The sequence below is a fragment of the Nematolebias whitei genome, chromosome 15, assembly GCF_014905685.2.
Source record: "Nematolebias whitei isolate Nwh7 chromosome 15, NemWhi1, whole genome shotgun sequence".
NCBI classification, from domain to species: Eukaryota; Metazoa; Chordata; class Actinopteri; order Cyprinodontiformes; family Rivulidae; genus Nematolebias; species Nematolebias whitei.
Genome location: NC_056512.1, coordinates 43,230,143 through 43,248,247, shown reverse-complemented (window position 1 = coordinate 43,248,247; position 18,105 = coordinate 43,230,143). Strand labels below are relative to the sequence as shown.

At 45.8% G+C, this 18,105-nt stretch overlaps 1 protein-coding gene across 1 annotated transcript in view; it reads left to right on the top strand.

Moving 5' to 3' along the window:
* LOC119421873 (rho GTPase-activating protein 23) overlaps positions 1-18,105 on the top strand; it is an 85,988-nt gene that overhangs the window by 55,152 nt on the left and 12,731 nt on the right. The window contains exons 2-12 of the mRNA XM_037689237.1: positions 684-887; positions 3,239-3,263; positions 4,418-4,510; positions 5,262-5,340; positions 7,108-7,162; positions 8,457-10,038; positions 15,306-15,375; positions 15,455-15,494; positions 16,916-17,053; positions 17,137-17,430; positions 17,524-17,585. Coding sequence (XP_037545165.1) covers positions 684-887; positions 3,239-3,263; positions 4,418-4,510; positions 5,262-5,340; positions 7,108-7,162; positions 8,457-10,038; positions 15,306-15,375; positions 15,455-15,494; positions 16,916-17,053; positions 17,137-17,430; positions 17,524-17,585 — 2,642 coding nt within the window. The remainder of the gene's footprint in view (positions 1-683; positions 888-3,238; positions 3,264-4,417; positions 4,511-5,261; positions 5,341-7,107; positions 7,163-8,456; positions 10,039-15,305; positions 15,376-15,454; positions 15,495-16,915; positions 17,054-17,136; positions 17,431-17,523; positions 17,586-18,105) is intronic.

Here is an 18,105-nt window from a genome sequence, read left to right as displayed (position 1 = left end):
TGTCATTCGCATCACATGTGATACACGAGGTGGAACGAAATTGTACTCAAGGTCCCAGTTAAACCCCAAAATAGTGATGATATAAAGTATAAAAAAGCAACAGTATAAGGATCTAAGATATGCGCTACACAACAATATGTAATATAATACAGTGTATTAAACAGCAGCCTGAACATGAGTCTGTAGTGAGCAGATGGGTATGAAGAGAGCAGCTTATGGGTAAGAAATCAGCAGCATGGGTAATCAGCAGCACAGATGGTGGCATATCACCAAGTAAAGTGGCATTGCAGTGATTATTCTGTTTAGAGATTCATGAGTCTCAGGGTAGAAGCTGTTCCTCATTCTAGTGGTTCTACACTTAATGCTCCTCAACCTCCTTCCTGAGGGGAGCGGGGCAGAAAGTGTGTGTGCTGGATGAGTGTGGTCCTTCATGATGCAGGTGGTCCTCTTCCTGCATCTGGATGTGTAGATGTCTGTGATGGTGGGGAGACTGACTCCAACATCTTCTGTGCAGCCTTCACCACTCTCTGCAGAGCTTTTCTCTCTCCAGCTGTGCAGCCCCCGTACCACACGTTGATGCTGGGCGGGGGCTGCACAGCTGGAGTGCTTATATGTTATCTTTCAGCATTGTTACCCCTGAAGATGATGTATTCAGCTGAATCGCTCTCTTTCTGTGTTCACAGGCTAAGGGACGGCGGGATGGTCACTCCTCAGCCGGTGACAACCCTCGGCCGCCGATGGCAACCCGGCCTGGAACGGGGGGTGTCGCTGTGGGCTGGAAGGGTCCCCGGACGTTGGTCCTCCATAAGAACTCCCAGGGTTTCGGTTTCACCCTTCGCCACTTCATCGTTTACCCTCCAGAATCAGCCCTGCACACCAGCCTCAATGTGAGAACCCAGAATGCTTTTGGATTCTGAAAGCCCCGTTTTCAGTTTCTGGTTTTGTTTTCTTCCTCGTGGTCTCGTTTTAATCCTAAACAGTTCAGGAGAGAGGCGGTCTGAGCTTGGAGTTAAAACCAGTTCAGCCGAGGCTCAAGTTTTGAGTAAAATAAACACAGAAACATGAAGGTAGAATAAGCTCAGCTGATTAGAGACACCAGATTGAACAAAGTCGAGCTGTTGAATTCAAGAGATTTAAGGACGAAATTTAAATATAGGGGCTCAGATTTTCACCTTTTGAAGAATATCAAACCTTCGAGCGCTCTTTGACGTTTGTGTTCTCTGCGGATTAAAGTGTGCTCGGGTGGAACGTGCACCCGTGTTGTTGTTGTTGGGAACAAACGTCTCCAGATGTGAGATTAAAGGACGTGGGGTGAGCCAGCTGAAACAAGACCACCATTATTTTTCCTCCACGCCACCATCCAGCAGCTGCACACATGAGGGGAACACGGACTGAATGAGTTCTTGTCTTAGCCTGGTACCGCTGACGGGCCGTACCAGTTCCACCCCAGACAATAGGCCCGCTGCGGGCCTTTGGCCTCACTTCTGTCCTTGTGTCCTCTGCCTCAAAGAAGATGAAGGTCACATGATGTCTTTGGACAATCAGACTCACAAAGCCCCCTGTTCTTATCTGGAGAGCCCGTTTGGAAATCTCCCAACTTACCAGCAAAATGTCCAATTACTAAACGCCCCGTGGGTTTGTGTCTCAGTCGGGCTCTGGTTTCTTTACTCGCTCCTGTTATTCCTCAAACATCTTCGTTTGTACAGACTGAACCAAATTCCAACAGAAACGTGCAGAAAAACAAGAAAACCAAGTTCCTCTGGCTGCACGTGATGCAGGAATGAAAAACTGGGATTGTGCATCCTAACGTGTGTGGCGTTGCTATTTCGTTTTAAACAACTGTTAAACAAAGAAAGTAGCTTTTAAACAGTTGCACTGCTTATTATTATTATTATTTTTTTTAGATTAAGGTTGGTATTATATGACAATTAAGCAAAATGTTATATAGAACATGTCAGAATTACGTTTGCTAGAATATGCTTTAATATTCTTTGTCACATCCTAAGTGGTTAAATAGATCAGTACTTTACAACCTTTGTAGCTTCCTGACTCAAATAATAACTACCGCTGGTAAAAAGTACACAAACAAGTCAAATAAACAAGTAAATAATGAATGACGATGCAAACAGCCTCAACGGTAGTTTAAAAACATTGTTCATTCGTGACGTCCGCTCTTTACGTTTTAAATCTAAAGTATTTGCTGTGCTATTAGCAATCGATTATAAATGTTTGTGATCTGTGGAAATCTTCTCAAGACCTCTTATTCGGGGTCTCCGTCTTTGGGAACCACTGAAGTAGATCACGAAGTTGTTTTTTCATGAACGGCAGATCGTTTTTGAGCTGTTGGGCACTTAATCCCATAAAATGCATAAAATGAATATGTGAAAACTTTTCTGTTTTTTAAAAACTACTTAGGTGTAAAACCTAGAACAGGTGTTGCAGTGCTTTACATCTTCTTTAATTTGGGGGATCTGATTTCACTGCAGCAGTTTTCTTACCTGTTGAGATCATCTGTATCAAATATCTGCAGGTTTAAGAGTAGGTGCAGCTCTGTACATGGACTGCATGAACTCTACAACTTCTCCCTCTTGGTTCTGGATGGGGTTGAATTGGGTCGGGCCTGTGGATCTCCAGCTCCAGGTTCTGTTCTGGGTTCAGCCCCCTCACCATTGTATGCAGAGCCTGGAATGAGCCCACTCAGCGCAGCACAAAGCCGGGCAGCTGTCAGCCCACAGTGTCGCGATCCTCAAACTGCCCATTCAGCTGACTCTGTGTGTGTTGGCGTGTGCGTGTGTGTGCTGTCAGATCTCACCTCTGCTGCTGTGCGTGACGCCGTGCGTGCCTGCAGCGGCCTATCTAATCTGAAAGTCCTGCTCTGCCGTCAAACATCAGCAGCTCCTCAAAACCAACGACTGTTTCAGGAGGTTTCAGGCCTTTAAGCCAAAACAAACGACGCCGCTGATCTCGTGCTCTCGACAGTTTTCAAATGACATCACTGATATAAAATGCAGAAACGGTTGTGAAATAGTTCGCCAGCAGGTTGAGGACTTTTCCTGCGTGGTGTAAACACTGAATTTGAGTTTATGTTGGGGAAAGCGGCGATCAATGTCTTATTTTTGCTAAAATATAAAATCCCACAACGGGCAAAAGCCCAACGACGTTCTCAAATATTTATCATGTTGTGCTGTCACTTTACTTTGTCAACTTCATGTGACATCGTTCTTCTCTTTTTCTGCAGGATGAGGAGAACGGTAACGAAAAAGGTGGGTTGCTCTGTCATTATGGAACCAATTAAACCAGTACAGTTGGGTATGGCTGCTGTGATGAGGTACTGAGGTCTGCCCTGCAGGTTCTGTGCTCCACCTGCTGGAGAATCTGCAGCACTGCAGGTTTTTACTTACAACCAAGGATGTCTAGTAGATTACATCCCGACTGGGCAGTACTAAATACAGAAGTGAATGCACACAGAATGCATTTGGATACTATGAAAGAAAGGTTTTTTATTTATTTATGCATGGACACTTTCTTTTATCAGAAGTTAAGGACCTGTGTCCCAGTCTGCGTTCAGTTTTCTTTTATTCTGATTATGTCAAGGGGAAAAAATGCTTCAAACACTACAAAATACTGTCACATAATCCCCCCTTCTGTGCCTCGTTTGTGTTAATTTGCTCCGTATTTCTAGAACTGAACGCTGCAAGTTTCTGGTCCTCGCGCAACATGAAGCTTAGACGGGACACGGAGATGCTTAGAGTTTACGGCTGTATTTCAGGCGGTGATTTCACCTTTAATAGTAAGCAGAGGTGTGGGTGTTTTTAGATTTTACAGCATTCCTGAGCAGAGTTGTAGTATCCAAGTACAAATCCTGAGCACAAAACAAGCATTAATTGCACTTAGCAGCTTTTACATTCTTTTATTGTGAGTTTATTAAAAAAATAAATAAATGGGAATGTCAGTAAAAAGTACAGCGGCTGAAATGACAGAATAAAAACACGAGTTGACACGTGCTGAGTGGAGCCTTCCTGCAGGTTTGCATTCAGACCTGAGAGCATGGATTCACTGAGACGTGAGTTTTATCTCTGGTGTGACTCGTCCACGTGTTTACCATATTTTTGGACTCTACGAAGCACTTAAAATCCTTTAATTTTCTCAAAATGGACAGTGAGCCTTAAAATCAGGTGTGCCTTATGTATTAATTCTGGTTGTGCTTACTGACCTCAAACTGATTTTATGTGGTTATTGTGGATGAGTTGAATAAAGTTTGACTTATCTGACTGTTGTGTTTCGGTTCATTTCGCTTAATGCGCCTTTTAGTCCAAAAAATACTGTATATTCGATGCAAACTGCAGGTCGGAGGTAACGGAAACAAATTCCAGTTCCTAAACGACAGGTGAGCTGATTTTTGTTGTTTGTCCTGCAGGGTATCAGAAAGGTCGCCTGGAGCCGATGGACACCATATTTGTGAAGAATGTGAGAGAGCGAGGCCCGGCCCAGCAGGCGGGCCTGTGCACAGGTAAAGGAAACTGACGATAAGTAAATGGGAACGTCTCGATTTGCATTGGAAATTTGGATCATGTGCAGAAACTCTCAGCCTTAATAATATAACAAAGGACCAAGCTCGAGAGCGATTGTGTTTTTTTAATTTTATTCAGATACCAGGCGTTGTAAATATTTGTTCTTCACTGGTGACGATTATCTTATTAGCTAAATAATAGCTCAGTGGTTCAGATTAATCAAATCTGACGTCCAGTCTTGTGCCTGCATGAACGTATGCAAATACAGCCACACAGTAAACACGAAGAGTTCCAGCTCACACAAACTTCTAGAAAAACAAACTTTAAACACGTGACTTTTCTCAACGCTTCATAGTCTACAACATATCTGCTCTTTCTTTATGTTACTGCACAGAATGACTTTGCAGATTTGATGATTTTATTTAAAATGATAAAAATGGAAAACATTGTCTGAATTGAGTCAGATTGAAGTGCGTTCTGTTTATATCCTTCCAGGTTAACTATAGATCATAAGCTCTGTGTTTTGCCTTCATGAGTTTTGTTTAGTTAAAATAAATGCATTAAAAAAAATCCTACTACTTTCCCTCTTTTGTATTTCCTGTTTCGGTTCGTACCTTGATCTCTCGAGGAAATTAGTTCCAGCTCGGCGTCTCAGTAGCTTTTTTTTTTTTTTTTTAACCGTCATCACTTTTTTAATAAACCCTTCTTTTTGTTGAGGTCACGATGTGATGAGACGTCTTTGCTCTGCAGGGGACCGGCTGGTGAAGGTGAACGGAGAGAGCGTTCTTGGAAAGACGTACACGCAGGTGATCGCCCTCATTCAGAACAGGTAAGATATTTCCGTCGGCTCTGGTAGAGAAGTGAAACCGACTCTTACTTTTGTCGGCTCATCACAAAGATGACACCCTTCATCACTGGGATCACTGGAGCCGCCTTCAGAAGCTTGGAGCATCTACATATGTTTTACATGATCCCAAACTGAGACACTGATGCTCAGGAGACGTTCGAGAGCTAAAACGAGGCGCACACGTGACTGAACCTCAGCTGAATTTATTGCTGAATGAGGTTTGATGACACAAAAAAAAAACGATGAACTGTAATCTGTTTACTTAAACATGCTCCGAAATCAACACGGATCTCAAAACATCGTGTCGTCTGCAAATGTATCCGTACTCTCGCACGTTTTAAATCTATGCATCGTATCGAACGCACAAAGAAAACTAGAGACGGGCGAGTTCCGCGACTTTAAAGATAAAGCAGGTTTTTAAAGTAAATACACAAACACATATAAACTGTTCATTTTAATCCCACAAGAATCATCCTCCACCTTCCATCCCAGACTCCAAACAAATTTAAATACAAATATATTTAATAGTAATAATAATATTTTATATTACAGTATATTATTTATATTTATAATATGTGTTGGGGAACCCAGCCACCAGGGAGCACAAGCCAGTGCGTCTCTTGTACCGGTCCCAAGCCCGGGTAGATGGTGAGGGTTGCGTCAGGAACGGTATTTGACATAAAACACTTTTGCCAGAACTATAATGCGACTTCATCAAAGTGGAACCATACCGGATCGGTCGAGGCCCGGGTTAACAGCGACCGCCACCGGTGCTGTTGACAAACAGGGTGCCGGCGGAAAGTGTGTTCCTGTTAGTCGAAGATTATGAGGTGGGAAACGTGTGTGGAGAGGACAGAGTGAGGAGGAGGAGGATGACTCGCTGTGGCGACCCCTGAAGAGGGCAAAGCCGAAAGAAGAAGAAGAAGAGGTGTGTTCAGCAAAATGGCCGCACACACCAGTCTGTCTTTATGCTGCCTCTGGCCGTTCATAAATCCCAGATGGAGACAGCCACATGTGAGCTTGCAGAAGTGAAGTTAGCATCGTGGAACCGAAAGAGGCGTGGAGCAGAACTCGGCTGTGTTGACTTGGAGCGCGGCACAATAAACGTACGACGAACGTCTCCCTCGTATCATTTTCAAAACACGACGAACTAACTCAGTTAAGCAGTTCTCCTCGTGGTTAACTGATTTTTCAAACTAAATGTAAAGTGGCTGTGCGTCACCATCGATCTTCTCTCAGTTTTAAATTAGTTTGCGTTCATTAATCCCGTGATCGGGCGGTCGCACGGACCACGTGTCACCACTTCACAACACATGGACTGTTTCGGCTCTGCTACTACCTCGCTTCGCGTGCGCCAGGGGTTGGTTGGCTTCGATCACACTTGCAGCCTCGGTCCATTCAGAAATCACACTGCGGCGACCAGAAGGTGCCAAGTCCCGGCTCGAGGGGTCTTGTGAACGCGCCACACCAAATTTCATGACGGTATCTGTAAAACGGACAGAGCTTCAGCTTCGTTTGTGTTACAGACGACAGCACCCAGTGGATAACGTTTGTGTAAAGCTGGTGTTTACTGACACATCACTAAAGTGTTGAGCTTTTCTATAAGTGGATTTTGTGCACAACAAACTTCATGTATAAATTTTAGCTTTTTCTTTTTTTAATTTAAATTCTTGTTGCCGAGTGAGTTTTTAAACTTTGTTAGTGTTTTTCCCGTCTTCACCTCTTCCTCTTCCTGGTCGTGCTTTGCAGTGGGAGTGTGCTGGAGCTCTCCATTATGCCAAAGGACGAAGACGTGCTTCAGCTGGTAAGCGTCCGTGACACTTTTTACACCCGAAACGGGCAACTTCCTTTAATACAGGATTTTTAGAACACTCGCCCGGTATTCACCAGATCATTGTCCAAGAATGTGGACGGTGACTCACAGACTCTACTCTGTGTTTGTATTACAACATCTATTAAAATCCCCTTGTGAGCTGACTGTCAAGGTTTGGGAAATAAAACGATCTCCGCGCTCGGTTACACACACACCCATGCACTTCGCAACACATTTTTGTCGCTCCGCAGGTTCCTCCGTGCTCGTTTTGCATGATCCAACATGCATCGCCTCTTGCTCCACCCATCAGCATGGAGCAGCGCACAAAACCGGATCCGGTTTGTTCTCGTCGCACCTTCAGAAACATCAGGGTTACCCCCAGAAAGAATCCCAAATCTGAGGTTTGAGTTTTCTGCCGTTCCCTGAACGTTACGAACTCACTCCTCCTCTCGCTGCTGATTCTCCTGCATTCCTGGCATGACATCAGCAGTGCTGCGTCTCCCTGCACCCTCCCACAGGGTGGAGTAAGTCAGAGGGTGGGGAGACGGTTTGGAAGAGCAGAAAACAAGTTAATCAACAGACAGAAACAAGTCAACGTCAAGAAGCATATAAAGATTTCTGGATAAGTAGGTTTATGAAATATGAAGGAATGAATGTTTTGGCTGCCGGAGTGTCGCGTTCGGGAGTTGTTGTTTTTTTTTCTGCTTCCTCTGATTTGAATTTGTTTGTGGTGTCCAGAAGGTCAACGCACAAGCTTTTGAGAAGCTTTTGCTTCTGTTGGATTGTCTGATCAAGCAGGTAAACCTTTTGATACGTGTCGGTGCCAGAGAATTAAAAAAAGTTAGTTTTTCTGCCGAAACTTGAGGTTTTGACTTTGAGTGACAACATGACGTGATCTGGAGCGTAGGTTTGTTGTTTGTGTTGGATATTCCTGAAAGCAATGGAAACACGTCTACATGACGGTGTTGGAGACGTGCATGCGCAGCTGGCTGCTGTGTAACAACTGTATTTTGCTTTTCCTGCAGAGCTGATGCGTTTTTTTAGAGGACGTGTTTGTGCCGAGCACCGATCCCCTCCGGGACAAACTGGGCCTCAATGGTTGACCCGAGAAAAACAGACATTTTAAGCTTTAAATCGTCACCGTTGTTTGTTGTTGTCAGACGTGTTTGGGTTAAGAGCGCATTTTAACAAAAGTAAAATTAGGCGATTCATGTTTTGATGAAAGTGATGGAAGCTGCACCGTTTTTACTTCACGTGACGTCCTTTGTCCTCTCGTCTCCTCCAGGCGTACTCCCAGGATGCTTACCTGACAGGGAACGATCCGTACAACGGGGGAGCCGAGAATCTCCCACCACCGCCTCCCCTCTGTTACCCACGCACCAAAACTGGAGCCCCCCTGTCCACCCACATGGTCCAGAACCAGTTAGATAACTGGAGTTGCTGGGCAAGCCCTTCCAGCCCTTCGTCACCCTTGGACAACCGATCTGCTGTGGGCAGCCCAGCCAGCTGGCAGGAGGGGCGGGCGGGTGAGCCGGGAGGTGTGGGTCACAGCAGTCCAGCCCACCGCACAGAGGAGATCCAGTACGGTATGACCAGCCAGCAGCCTCAGGGTCAGACCAGGGTACGGTCCTACTCTTCTTCTTCTTCATCCGGAGCTCCTCTCTCCAGCCCGCTGCAGGTCCACTACCCCAACCACCACAGTGCCAGCTCCTCTCAGGCTCCACAGCGCAAGGCCAGCTCAGCCTGGACCAGTCCACCCATGCCTCAGGTCCGCCACGGCCGCACCGACCGGTGCCAGCAGGCGCTCTCCGACTGGTACTACAACCAGCAGCCTGAGCGCTCGGGGCGCAGCATGCAGATCCGCCACCGCAGCTACTCTCAAGACCGGCTCAGTGAACATCGGCGGCAGCAGCAGCAGCAGCAGCAGCAGAGGACAGGGGGCTGGCCGCACAGCGCCTCCCAGGACACCCTCTTCTTACTACAGAATCCAGGCCCACACGGAGAACCCCACTGGTCCAGTGGAGACTGGGAGGCAGGTCCTGGTAGGGGCCACCCTGCTCCTAATTATACTCGAACACGCTCTGAAAATTTGCTGGCCCAGTACGATCGCCACGGACGCTCGTTGGAGAAGTTGGACCAGGTTTCGGCAGGACTGGTCTTGCCTCGGTCAGAGAGGCAGCCGTGGTCTCAGCAGGCGTCTCAGCCACCCCACAGGACCGACGCATACCCAAGGCCTAGGTGTTACACCGCCGGAGCACAAGCCCCGTCAGTGCCTCGACAGTCGCAACCCAAGCTCCAAACCCAGCAGGCCGCCCTTCAGAGCCGGCGGCTGTCTCCAGGGCAGAGTGTGGACGAGCAGACTGTGGGCTACCGCAGCTACAGCCCCTCTTTTTACCGCAAGACGGGACGCATCTTGCAGCAAGCGCACTCTTTCAGGGACCCGTCTTACTCCGGTCCTCACTTGAACTGGAACCTAGCCCCTAAAACCAAACCCCCAGAGGGATCAGCACCCCTCACTTCCTCCGCTTCGTCCCCGCTTGCCTCCGTCGCTCCTGAATCCCAGGACCGAGCGTACAGGCCGACAAACCACGAGAGGGAACCGGTGGTGGTCGAGGGACAGGCAGAGGTCGTGGCGCAAACCCAGGAAGTGGTCATGAGGCAGAAACCTCCCATCGGGCGGCGGAACCCAAACAGGCATCCACACTACGCCCTGCCCATGGACGATCTGGAGCCTGCTTTGTTTACTTCTGACCCCAAAGACTTGAGCATCGCTCCTGGTCCCACTGCAGATGTAGCCTCACGCAAACCAAACGGCAGCCTCGCCCCCCTCGCCTTAGAGGACTCTCTGGCCTCCATCCCATTCATAGGTAAGCTAACAGCTTCATCTCCAACTGCTCTGAGCGCTGGAAGCTCGTTGGATTTTCCTGCCTGTGGATTCAGGCTCTATTTTTATTCTCTCCGAGACGCTGCTGGTGTTCGTCAGTGTTTGTATTCCTGGGGTTCCCCGCGGTCTTGAGGACGGCGGTTTGAGTCAGAGCAGAGCTTAGTGATCTTGTAACTCTTTGAAAATCCCCGTTTAACGCAGGAAAGAGGTGGATATGTTGACTTCCTGATTGGATTCTGCTAAAGCAGGTGCGTTGTGCTCGGTGCTGACTCAGCTGGAATCTTGGTTCCAACCACTGAATTTGTATTTTACCAACAAAAACAAAAACATGTTTGTTTGTTTTTTCCTGATCTGATCTGTATTGATCATAAACAGGAACAGGACCCAGAATAGACCGTTTCTTCGTGTTTTTAATTTCAATTGCGAGCGCATACTTTTCCGAACAGTCATAACTTTATTTTGTAGCCCAGATACACGATCTTGGTGTCATTTAAAAACATTTTTATAACTCTTATTTACTTTAAACTATTTGCTCAAAAATTACGTTAGCTAGTTAAATGGTTGCACAAGATTGGCTCGTCGTGGTTTTTATTTAACTTTGTCTTTTGTGCTTTGGTCGCGTTATCCAGAGTACTCTAAACTTTCACCAGTTAATGTTTTTTACACTAAAGGTCAGTGATGTTACCGTGTTTGTTAAGTGCACGAGGCAGCTGTGGGCTGCATGTGTTGCTGTCAGCAGGAGGTAATCGTGTCCTAGCTTGCGTTTCGCTCTGTAAAGACTAAAGAGCAAAGCAGCCCTGCAGGCTTTAGGCTGGTTTCTGTCGCTTGGCGTGAACGCCTGTAAGTCAAACCAGAGGCAAATGAAGCGAGCCGCCGTCACCTCGTGAGCGCCTGAGGAGTACAGGCCGGCTCCTACCCTGGAGCTGAACAGATTCAAGTCATCTGACTAGGGGGCGCGTCGGATGTTTGCGCCGAGCTGCTTTCTGCCCCAGAAAGTAGTTTCCAGCGAGGAAATCCAGATTCGCGACTCTCGGTCCATCTCTCAGATCACATTCTTCTCTCCACCTGAATTATACGAAACCGAGCAGTCGGAGCTGCAAGCCGGGACAAGTTTAAAAGCCATAAACTGAAACTAGGCTAGTTTCTCCCCGCAGACGAGACGCAGCTTCTCTCTTCAGCTTTCCATCTCGTTATTTCTCCGACACAGGCGCTGATGTGCTCCGACATCGTTCGGGAGCTCGAGCGAACGTTTGTAAGACAGTGAGCACAGAGGCAAATGTTTTCATGACATCTTCGATTAAGATACTAGGACCTCAATAAAAAGTTTGTATCTGAGTTGAGCGTGTTAAAATCTGCAGCTGCGCCCACACGGAGTCTTTAGTCTCACGTCTCGGCTGTAAATTACTTTGTAAGAAACAGCGCGGCTCCGTACTTTCATGTCGTGGCTTCAGTGCTGCCGTTGTGCCGCTCCGAGAGATAAACGAGCCGTCGTGTGAGGAGTCGTAACGAGATCGGCCCGAGACGCAGCAGACCAGAAGCAGGACCGGAGGGCTTCCTGTGCCCCGCGCGTCGTCTTTCAGGCTTCGGTCTGTTCCTTTATGGTCTCTGAACGCTTTATTTTTTATTTATATATACCCATCTGGGCACTAAAATAAACGTCATATTTTTCAGTTGGGAAAGTCCAAAAGAAAACAAAAAGTTATTTTAGGTATTTCTAATTATAACGACAAATCAAACTTTCTAGAACACCTGCAGAGGACACCTGTCACTTCTAGACGTTATCTTTCCTGATATTTATTGTCCTGTTAATTATACCGCTGGACCAGATTAGTCACAAAATACTTTTCTATTCTTAAAGACTGAATTGTTTTGAAAAACAATAAGCATTAAAATGTTTTTGTGTTCGCTGAAGTATTCGAATTCTTTATTTTTTGGCTAAATTATTGATAAAAAAAAAAATATATATATATTTACCGGTTGTAATTCATTTCAGTTTTGCCCACTTTAGTTACTATTTGTTGCTAATTTTGTCCTATTTTAGACCTCTAATAGAAACCAAAACTAAATAAGAAGAGGTTAATGTTTATTTTCTTACGGTTTTGTTGCAAATATTCAAACCTAGCTGCCTAAATAATCAATAAATAAGTTGCATAAATGTTAATCCTGCATTTTCTTTAGGAAACGTGAACTAAGTCAACCTTAACATAATTACTTTCTACCATTTATATAAATAACCTTCATGAACCAGCGCTCAGATTTTAATTAAACTCTCGGAAAGTAATCAACGAATGAGCTGTTTAATTTTGGATTCACCTCTTTAAGATCGCCACCACAGCTAATCAACATTAGCCAACAGAAAACAGCCTTGCGTCTTGGCCACTTTGACAAATATTAAACTGATTTTGATTTGGCGGTGGATAATATACGTTACTTTAAGGAATCTGAGGCCTGTAATTTTATTGCTTCCAGTCCAATCTGCAGGATGTTCCGTGTTTTGCTTCCCTCTGCTGGTCCGGTACCATCTTGTTGCTCTGAGCTCACGGTCCCAGTTAAACCCACAGAGCAAATGGTTCATCAACAGGAGACCGCTCATCCCAGTCAGGGATTGTTTTCCACTTTGTCGCACACCAGAACACACGGAAGGAGTTAGTTGGGCCAAAATAAATGAGAAGGAAAGTTAAGAGACACGGTTATTTCTACAGGCTCGCCTCATTGAGCCACCGGGACTCGTTTACAAGAGGGAGCTGTTAGAGATGACATGAACGTTCAAAGATGAATCCTTGCAGGACTTGTTGGTGATCAGCAGGTCTGTGCTGCCACCTGCTGTTTCCACCACAGTTTGAAATGTCTTCAGCTTCTAGTGGCTTTATGCAAATCTCAGACGGCCTCTGATCCATCAGGAAGTGGGAACCTGCGTGTGTTTTGGTTTCAAATCCCTCTGGGTGAGCGGAAACTCTCAAACACCTCGAAGCCTCTCTCACCTATAAAACCTCTTTTTTTTATGCACAAACGCTTCATTCCCTGCACGCACAAACATCTGAAATGTAACGTTTATCCACCCCGAGTGGTGATTTGTTTCTTTTTGGACCGTATGCTTTGTTGCTCTTGAATATGATCGCACGTTGTTGTGGATAAAGAACTGAAACCTGCAGCCGCTCGGCCTCGGCCACCCTCCCGCCTCTCTTCCGATGGCCTCGGACGACGCAGGTACAGCTTTATCCGTTAGCTGTTCGCATATTTAACTTTCTGTTTGAGGGATTTTAGTCGGGCTGTGTGTGTTTTTTTTAGTTTCCTGAGAGTTTCCTACAGATTTCACCTCCTTGGACTCCCGTGCTGTTCGGTGCGAAACGAGATCGTTCCAGTCGTTGATTTTGTTGAAAGTGAAACTCTTCTTCAGGATCTGCTGATGCCGTTTTCCTCACGGTTCTTAAAAACCTCTCCTCTCCCTACCTGTCCCGATCTAACCCCTGCGCTTCCTGTTCTCTTCTCTTCCTCCCTCACCTTTTTTCTCTTAACACCTCCTTCTGATCTCCTTCCTTTTTTCCCCCCCCACGCCTCCATCTTTGCCTCCACCCTCCCACAGACGAGCCGACCAGCCCCGGCGCCGACTTGCGCGCCCGCCACGTGCCGGCGTCCTCCGTTGTGTCCAGCAGCATGAGCTCAGCGCCCGCCGTGGGCTCCTCCCCCACCTTCACCTTCCCCCTCTCTAGGCTCTTCTCACATGACTGCAGTGAGTGGCCTCTCCTCGCCCCCGTTTGTTCCTCGCCGGAGCACGCGGCGCAAAATTCAACTCGTGGTCGAGTTGTTGTTCTGATTTGTAAAGCATGCGAGAGATGTTAGAAGCCTGCATGATTGTTGTGGCTAAATTTTGTCTCAGGAGCCTCTTCTTGTGTCACTGTCCATCTTTTCAAGCATTTTTCATCCTTAAACTCTTAAATGTTACAAAATAAGTGGAAAATACAACTTCAGTTTATTTTAATTAGGCCTGTCGCGATAAACAATAAATCAATTATTCGTATGATAAATGAAAATGATCCACCTCAGTTCCATTTATCGGCTTTATCGTTTCCTCGTGTCTCTTTCAACTGAAGACACTGGATGACAAAACTGACCCCCTCCCTGTCTCTTTAAAATCCGTTTTAACGATCCAACATCACGTTTTCGGATCGTTAAAAGTAGTTAAAGCTGAGAAGCTAAGCTATCGCAGGCCGACCCGACGAAAAAACCTCCGTCTTGTTGAAGCTCCAAAATTCACGGTTGAAACCCGTGCCTTCGTCTAAAAAGTTGTTTTTCTCTGCAAAAAGAAGCTGAGAACTTGTTTACTGATTTTTTTAATTTTATTTAAAGCTTTGTGTGAAAAATGCTAAAGAGCTCAAACTACACCGAGCATCCGCCATTTTGAGAACCAGCCCATGTCCCGTCAAGGTGCCTCCCTCCCATTTTTCTTAGAGACGCTGCTCGCTCCCTCACTATCCATCCTTCGGTTCAAACAGTCTTATACTGCCATCCAGTGGTCAATAAAGTTACTACACTGAAAACAAATTGACCAACATTTCTTCTTAAATTTCACAATAATTACTAATTATTGTAAAATTTCAAACAATATTATCGTTTATCGCAATAACTTCTGAGACGATTAATCATTCAGCAAAATGTGTTACCGTGACAGGCCTATTTTTAATAAAAAAATAAAAAAATGTTATTGTCAAATAAATGTTACTGAAATTGTCAAAGTATGTTATTTTTATTTTTAAAACTGGGTTTTATGAGAGGAAAAAAAATGCTTGAAACGAGTGTTTAGCAGTGTTACCAAATATTTGTTTTAAATTGGTCGTCATTTACTCAAAGGGGTTATTAATTGTTTAACCGTGCATGTCGTTGCAAAGCGTTTTAATGCTTTAAACACAATTTGGTCTGCATGACACGGTTTTCTTCTAAAGCCATGCATGTCTGTCCTGACGGAGGCGACACCCGCATGCTGATGGTGGGCGAGCGGTCCAGAGGATCTGAAATCTAACCCACTGTCCATGCTCACCACGTCACCCATTCACTCAGTTCAAACCTCCACCGCCTTCGTCCCACCCCCGCGTCCTAACTCAACCGTCCATCCGGGTGATTGGCATCTCATCGACATTCAGTCTGTCTCTCTTTTTTTATTTTTTATTTCTCCTTTTCTTCATCTCTCCGCTCATTCACCCGCTCACCGAGCAGGCAGTATTAAATCCGCTCGCCGTTCCTCCTATCTTCTAGCCATCACCGCCGAGCGCTCCAAGTCGTGCGACGAAGGACTCAACGCCTTCAGAGACGAAGGACGACCCTCGTAAGTACCGCGCTGCGGATTTTCGTTTTAACGCCCTGACGGCCACTTCTGACGATTAACTCCGTTTTGATTTTGACAGAAGGCAGACGAAAAGAGTGAAGAGTTTCTTCACCGATGGGGTGAGTTTACAACGTTTCGTTTAGGGACATAGAATGTTCGATCTTTAAACCTTTACTGCAGAATTTAATCCAAAGTCGTGAACTTTCTGTTTAATTTTTGATACATCAGCAGCATTTGAACTGTGCGTGAGGGGATTTAAGTTCCTTTTATTTTAGCCCTGTGCTTGTGTCGGCACATCGTGGGGGTTACGTTCCGGACCCCCCCACAATAAATGAAAAAATACGAAGTAGGGACACCATATTTATTTTAGTATTTGTAAATATTTTAAGGCTTTATAAACCCTTCCCACACTCTTGCAATGTTCTAAACTCTTAAACCTACGTCATTTTAACAACATGCGTATATATGTACTGTACGGTAATGTAAAAGTTTATATGGGTTCTAACCAGCTGGAAGTCCGGTTCTGATCGGCTCTCTGCAGCCCTTGAGCATCAAGTCGCTTTTGGAGAGAGCCGGGCCTTCGGATAGCCAGCACAGAACCACACACTGGTCCCGATCGAGTCCAAATAATCCAGAGAAATCCGGATGAAAGTGTCCCGGTGAGCGCCTGAGAAAACACCGGACCTCCTGCTCGAGAGGCCTCATGGGCCGGCAAGCAGCGCTCAAATTGACCGATGAGGCTGGAAGTCCGGTTCTGGTCCAATTCCCCGTCGGTTCCGTACGGCTCTCTGCGTCCACTGAGCGCCAAAGTCACTATGAATAAGGACCGAACGTTTTCAGATCGGATCAAAACTTTCCCTCCATTTCAGCAGAAAGCAACACTGTTGGCTTCTGGGAAATGTAGTCCTTTTGATTTTCGATACAGTGAAGACTTACTGAGAGAAAACTACAAAAATGGCGGCGCCTGTACAAAGTTTTTTTCGTTACCTTTTTACAGTATCCCGTACCGTCCCAATCAAGTGAGTAATATTAAAGTTGACGATCTTTGTTGTGCACAAACTTTTATTTTTTTTGGTCGTGTACAAGCTTGCTTTGAAAAGCCACGAAAGAACGAGTTCGCAAAAGTTGAACCGCGAAGTAGCGAGGGACTGTACGCACAAACGTAACGAGGTGAAGCAGTCGCTGATTAAAACATTCGTTGTGACGCACGACGCATTGTCAAGAGGTAAAACCTTTATAATCCGTTTCTTAAATACCTCATGAAACACTCGACGTATTTGAATGAAGCGCTCTGAACATATTTATTGAATTTAAATCTACAGCTGATTAAATTAATGATTATTAGCTGACACAAACATGGTGATAACTAAATGTTACAGCTATTTAGCTTAAATGGGCAGTAGCTGAAAGTCACGACTGTGACCTCAACAGAAGATCTTGGTGTAAAGCACCAGCATGCTACACCTTGTATTTTATTTTATTTTATTTTAAGACTGTTTTGACTTTGAAGTCTTCAGAATAAAATGTCTAAATGTTTCAGTCTCTGGACAACATCGGGACGGCAGAGGAGGTCCGCTCCAAACGTCACTCCACCTCGGAGCTTGGAAACATCACCTACAGCGACGTGCGGCGAGAAGGATGGCTGCACTTCAAACAGATCCTCACAGAGAAGGGCAAGGTGCGCGCACACGCTTCGGAGGGAAATCCAGGAGGGAACGCCTTTCTTAACCAGAACCACTAACGCGTTCCTCTGGTTTACAGAAAGTCGGCAGCGGCATGTGGCCGTGGAAGCGGGTCTACTCGGTCCTCCGCTCCCACTCCTTGTTCCTCTACAAGGACAAGAGGGAGGCGGTGCTCGGCAGCACCACGATGGACGAGCAGCCCATCAACATCCGGGGCTGCCTGGTGGACATCGCGTACAGCGAGACGAAGAGGAAGCACGCCCTGCGGCTCACCACGCAGGACTTCTGCGAGTACCTGCTGCAGGCGGAGGACAGAGACGACATGCTGGAGTGGATCGAGGTCATCAGGGAGGGCAGCAAGACGGACAGCGAGGTCAGAGGTCACACCTTCACCTGTCGGACCGACACTTTTTCTGAGGCGAAAGCCCTCACGCGGTTGTAAAACCGACGCGTTTGTTTCCCGCAGGAGCTCGGTTTTTCCAGACAGGCCCTGATCAACAAGAAGCTCAACGACTACAGGAAGCAGAGGTCAGTTAACTCGGAACGGGTTCTGGTTTCCAGTCTGTGGACAAACCCACCAGAGGTTTGACCAGAGTGGCTCCGGTTTCTGCTGGTTCAGCATCCACGCCATCTCTTTTCTATTTTTATCTTTCCTAACTTGTTTTTATCTCCATCTTCTTTTCTAATTCTGCAAACTTTGTGTCATTTTAGCTACTTGTTCAGCAAAACATTCAGCTCATTCAAGAGATGGATGCTGTGACTTTTGGTTTTTATATCCTTTACTCTTTTATTTATTATTATTATTTTTACCTTTGTTAACAAATGTTTTTCCCAGAGAAACACATCTTAGTTTTTTTCTTGTTTCCCAAAAACATCATTCTATCTTATCCTTTTTGGGTTTCAATTACAGTAGCTTTTGGCTCCCTTTAGCTACCTTTCTGCTACTTTTAGGTTTCAATTCTTCAACCTGTAGCTTTTAGCTACCATTCTGCTATTTCAGGTTTTCATTAGCTCATTGCAACTGTTTGCTTTTAGCTACTATTCCACT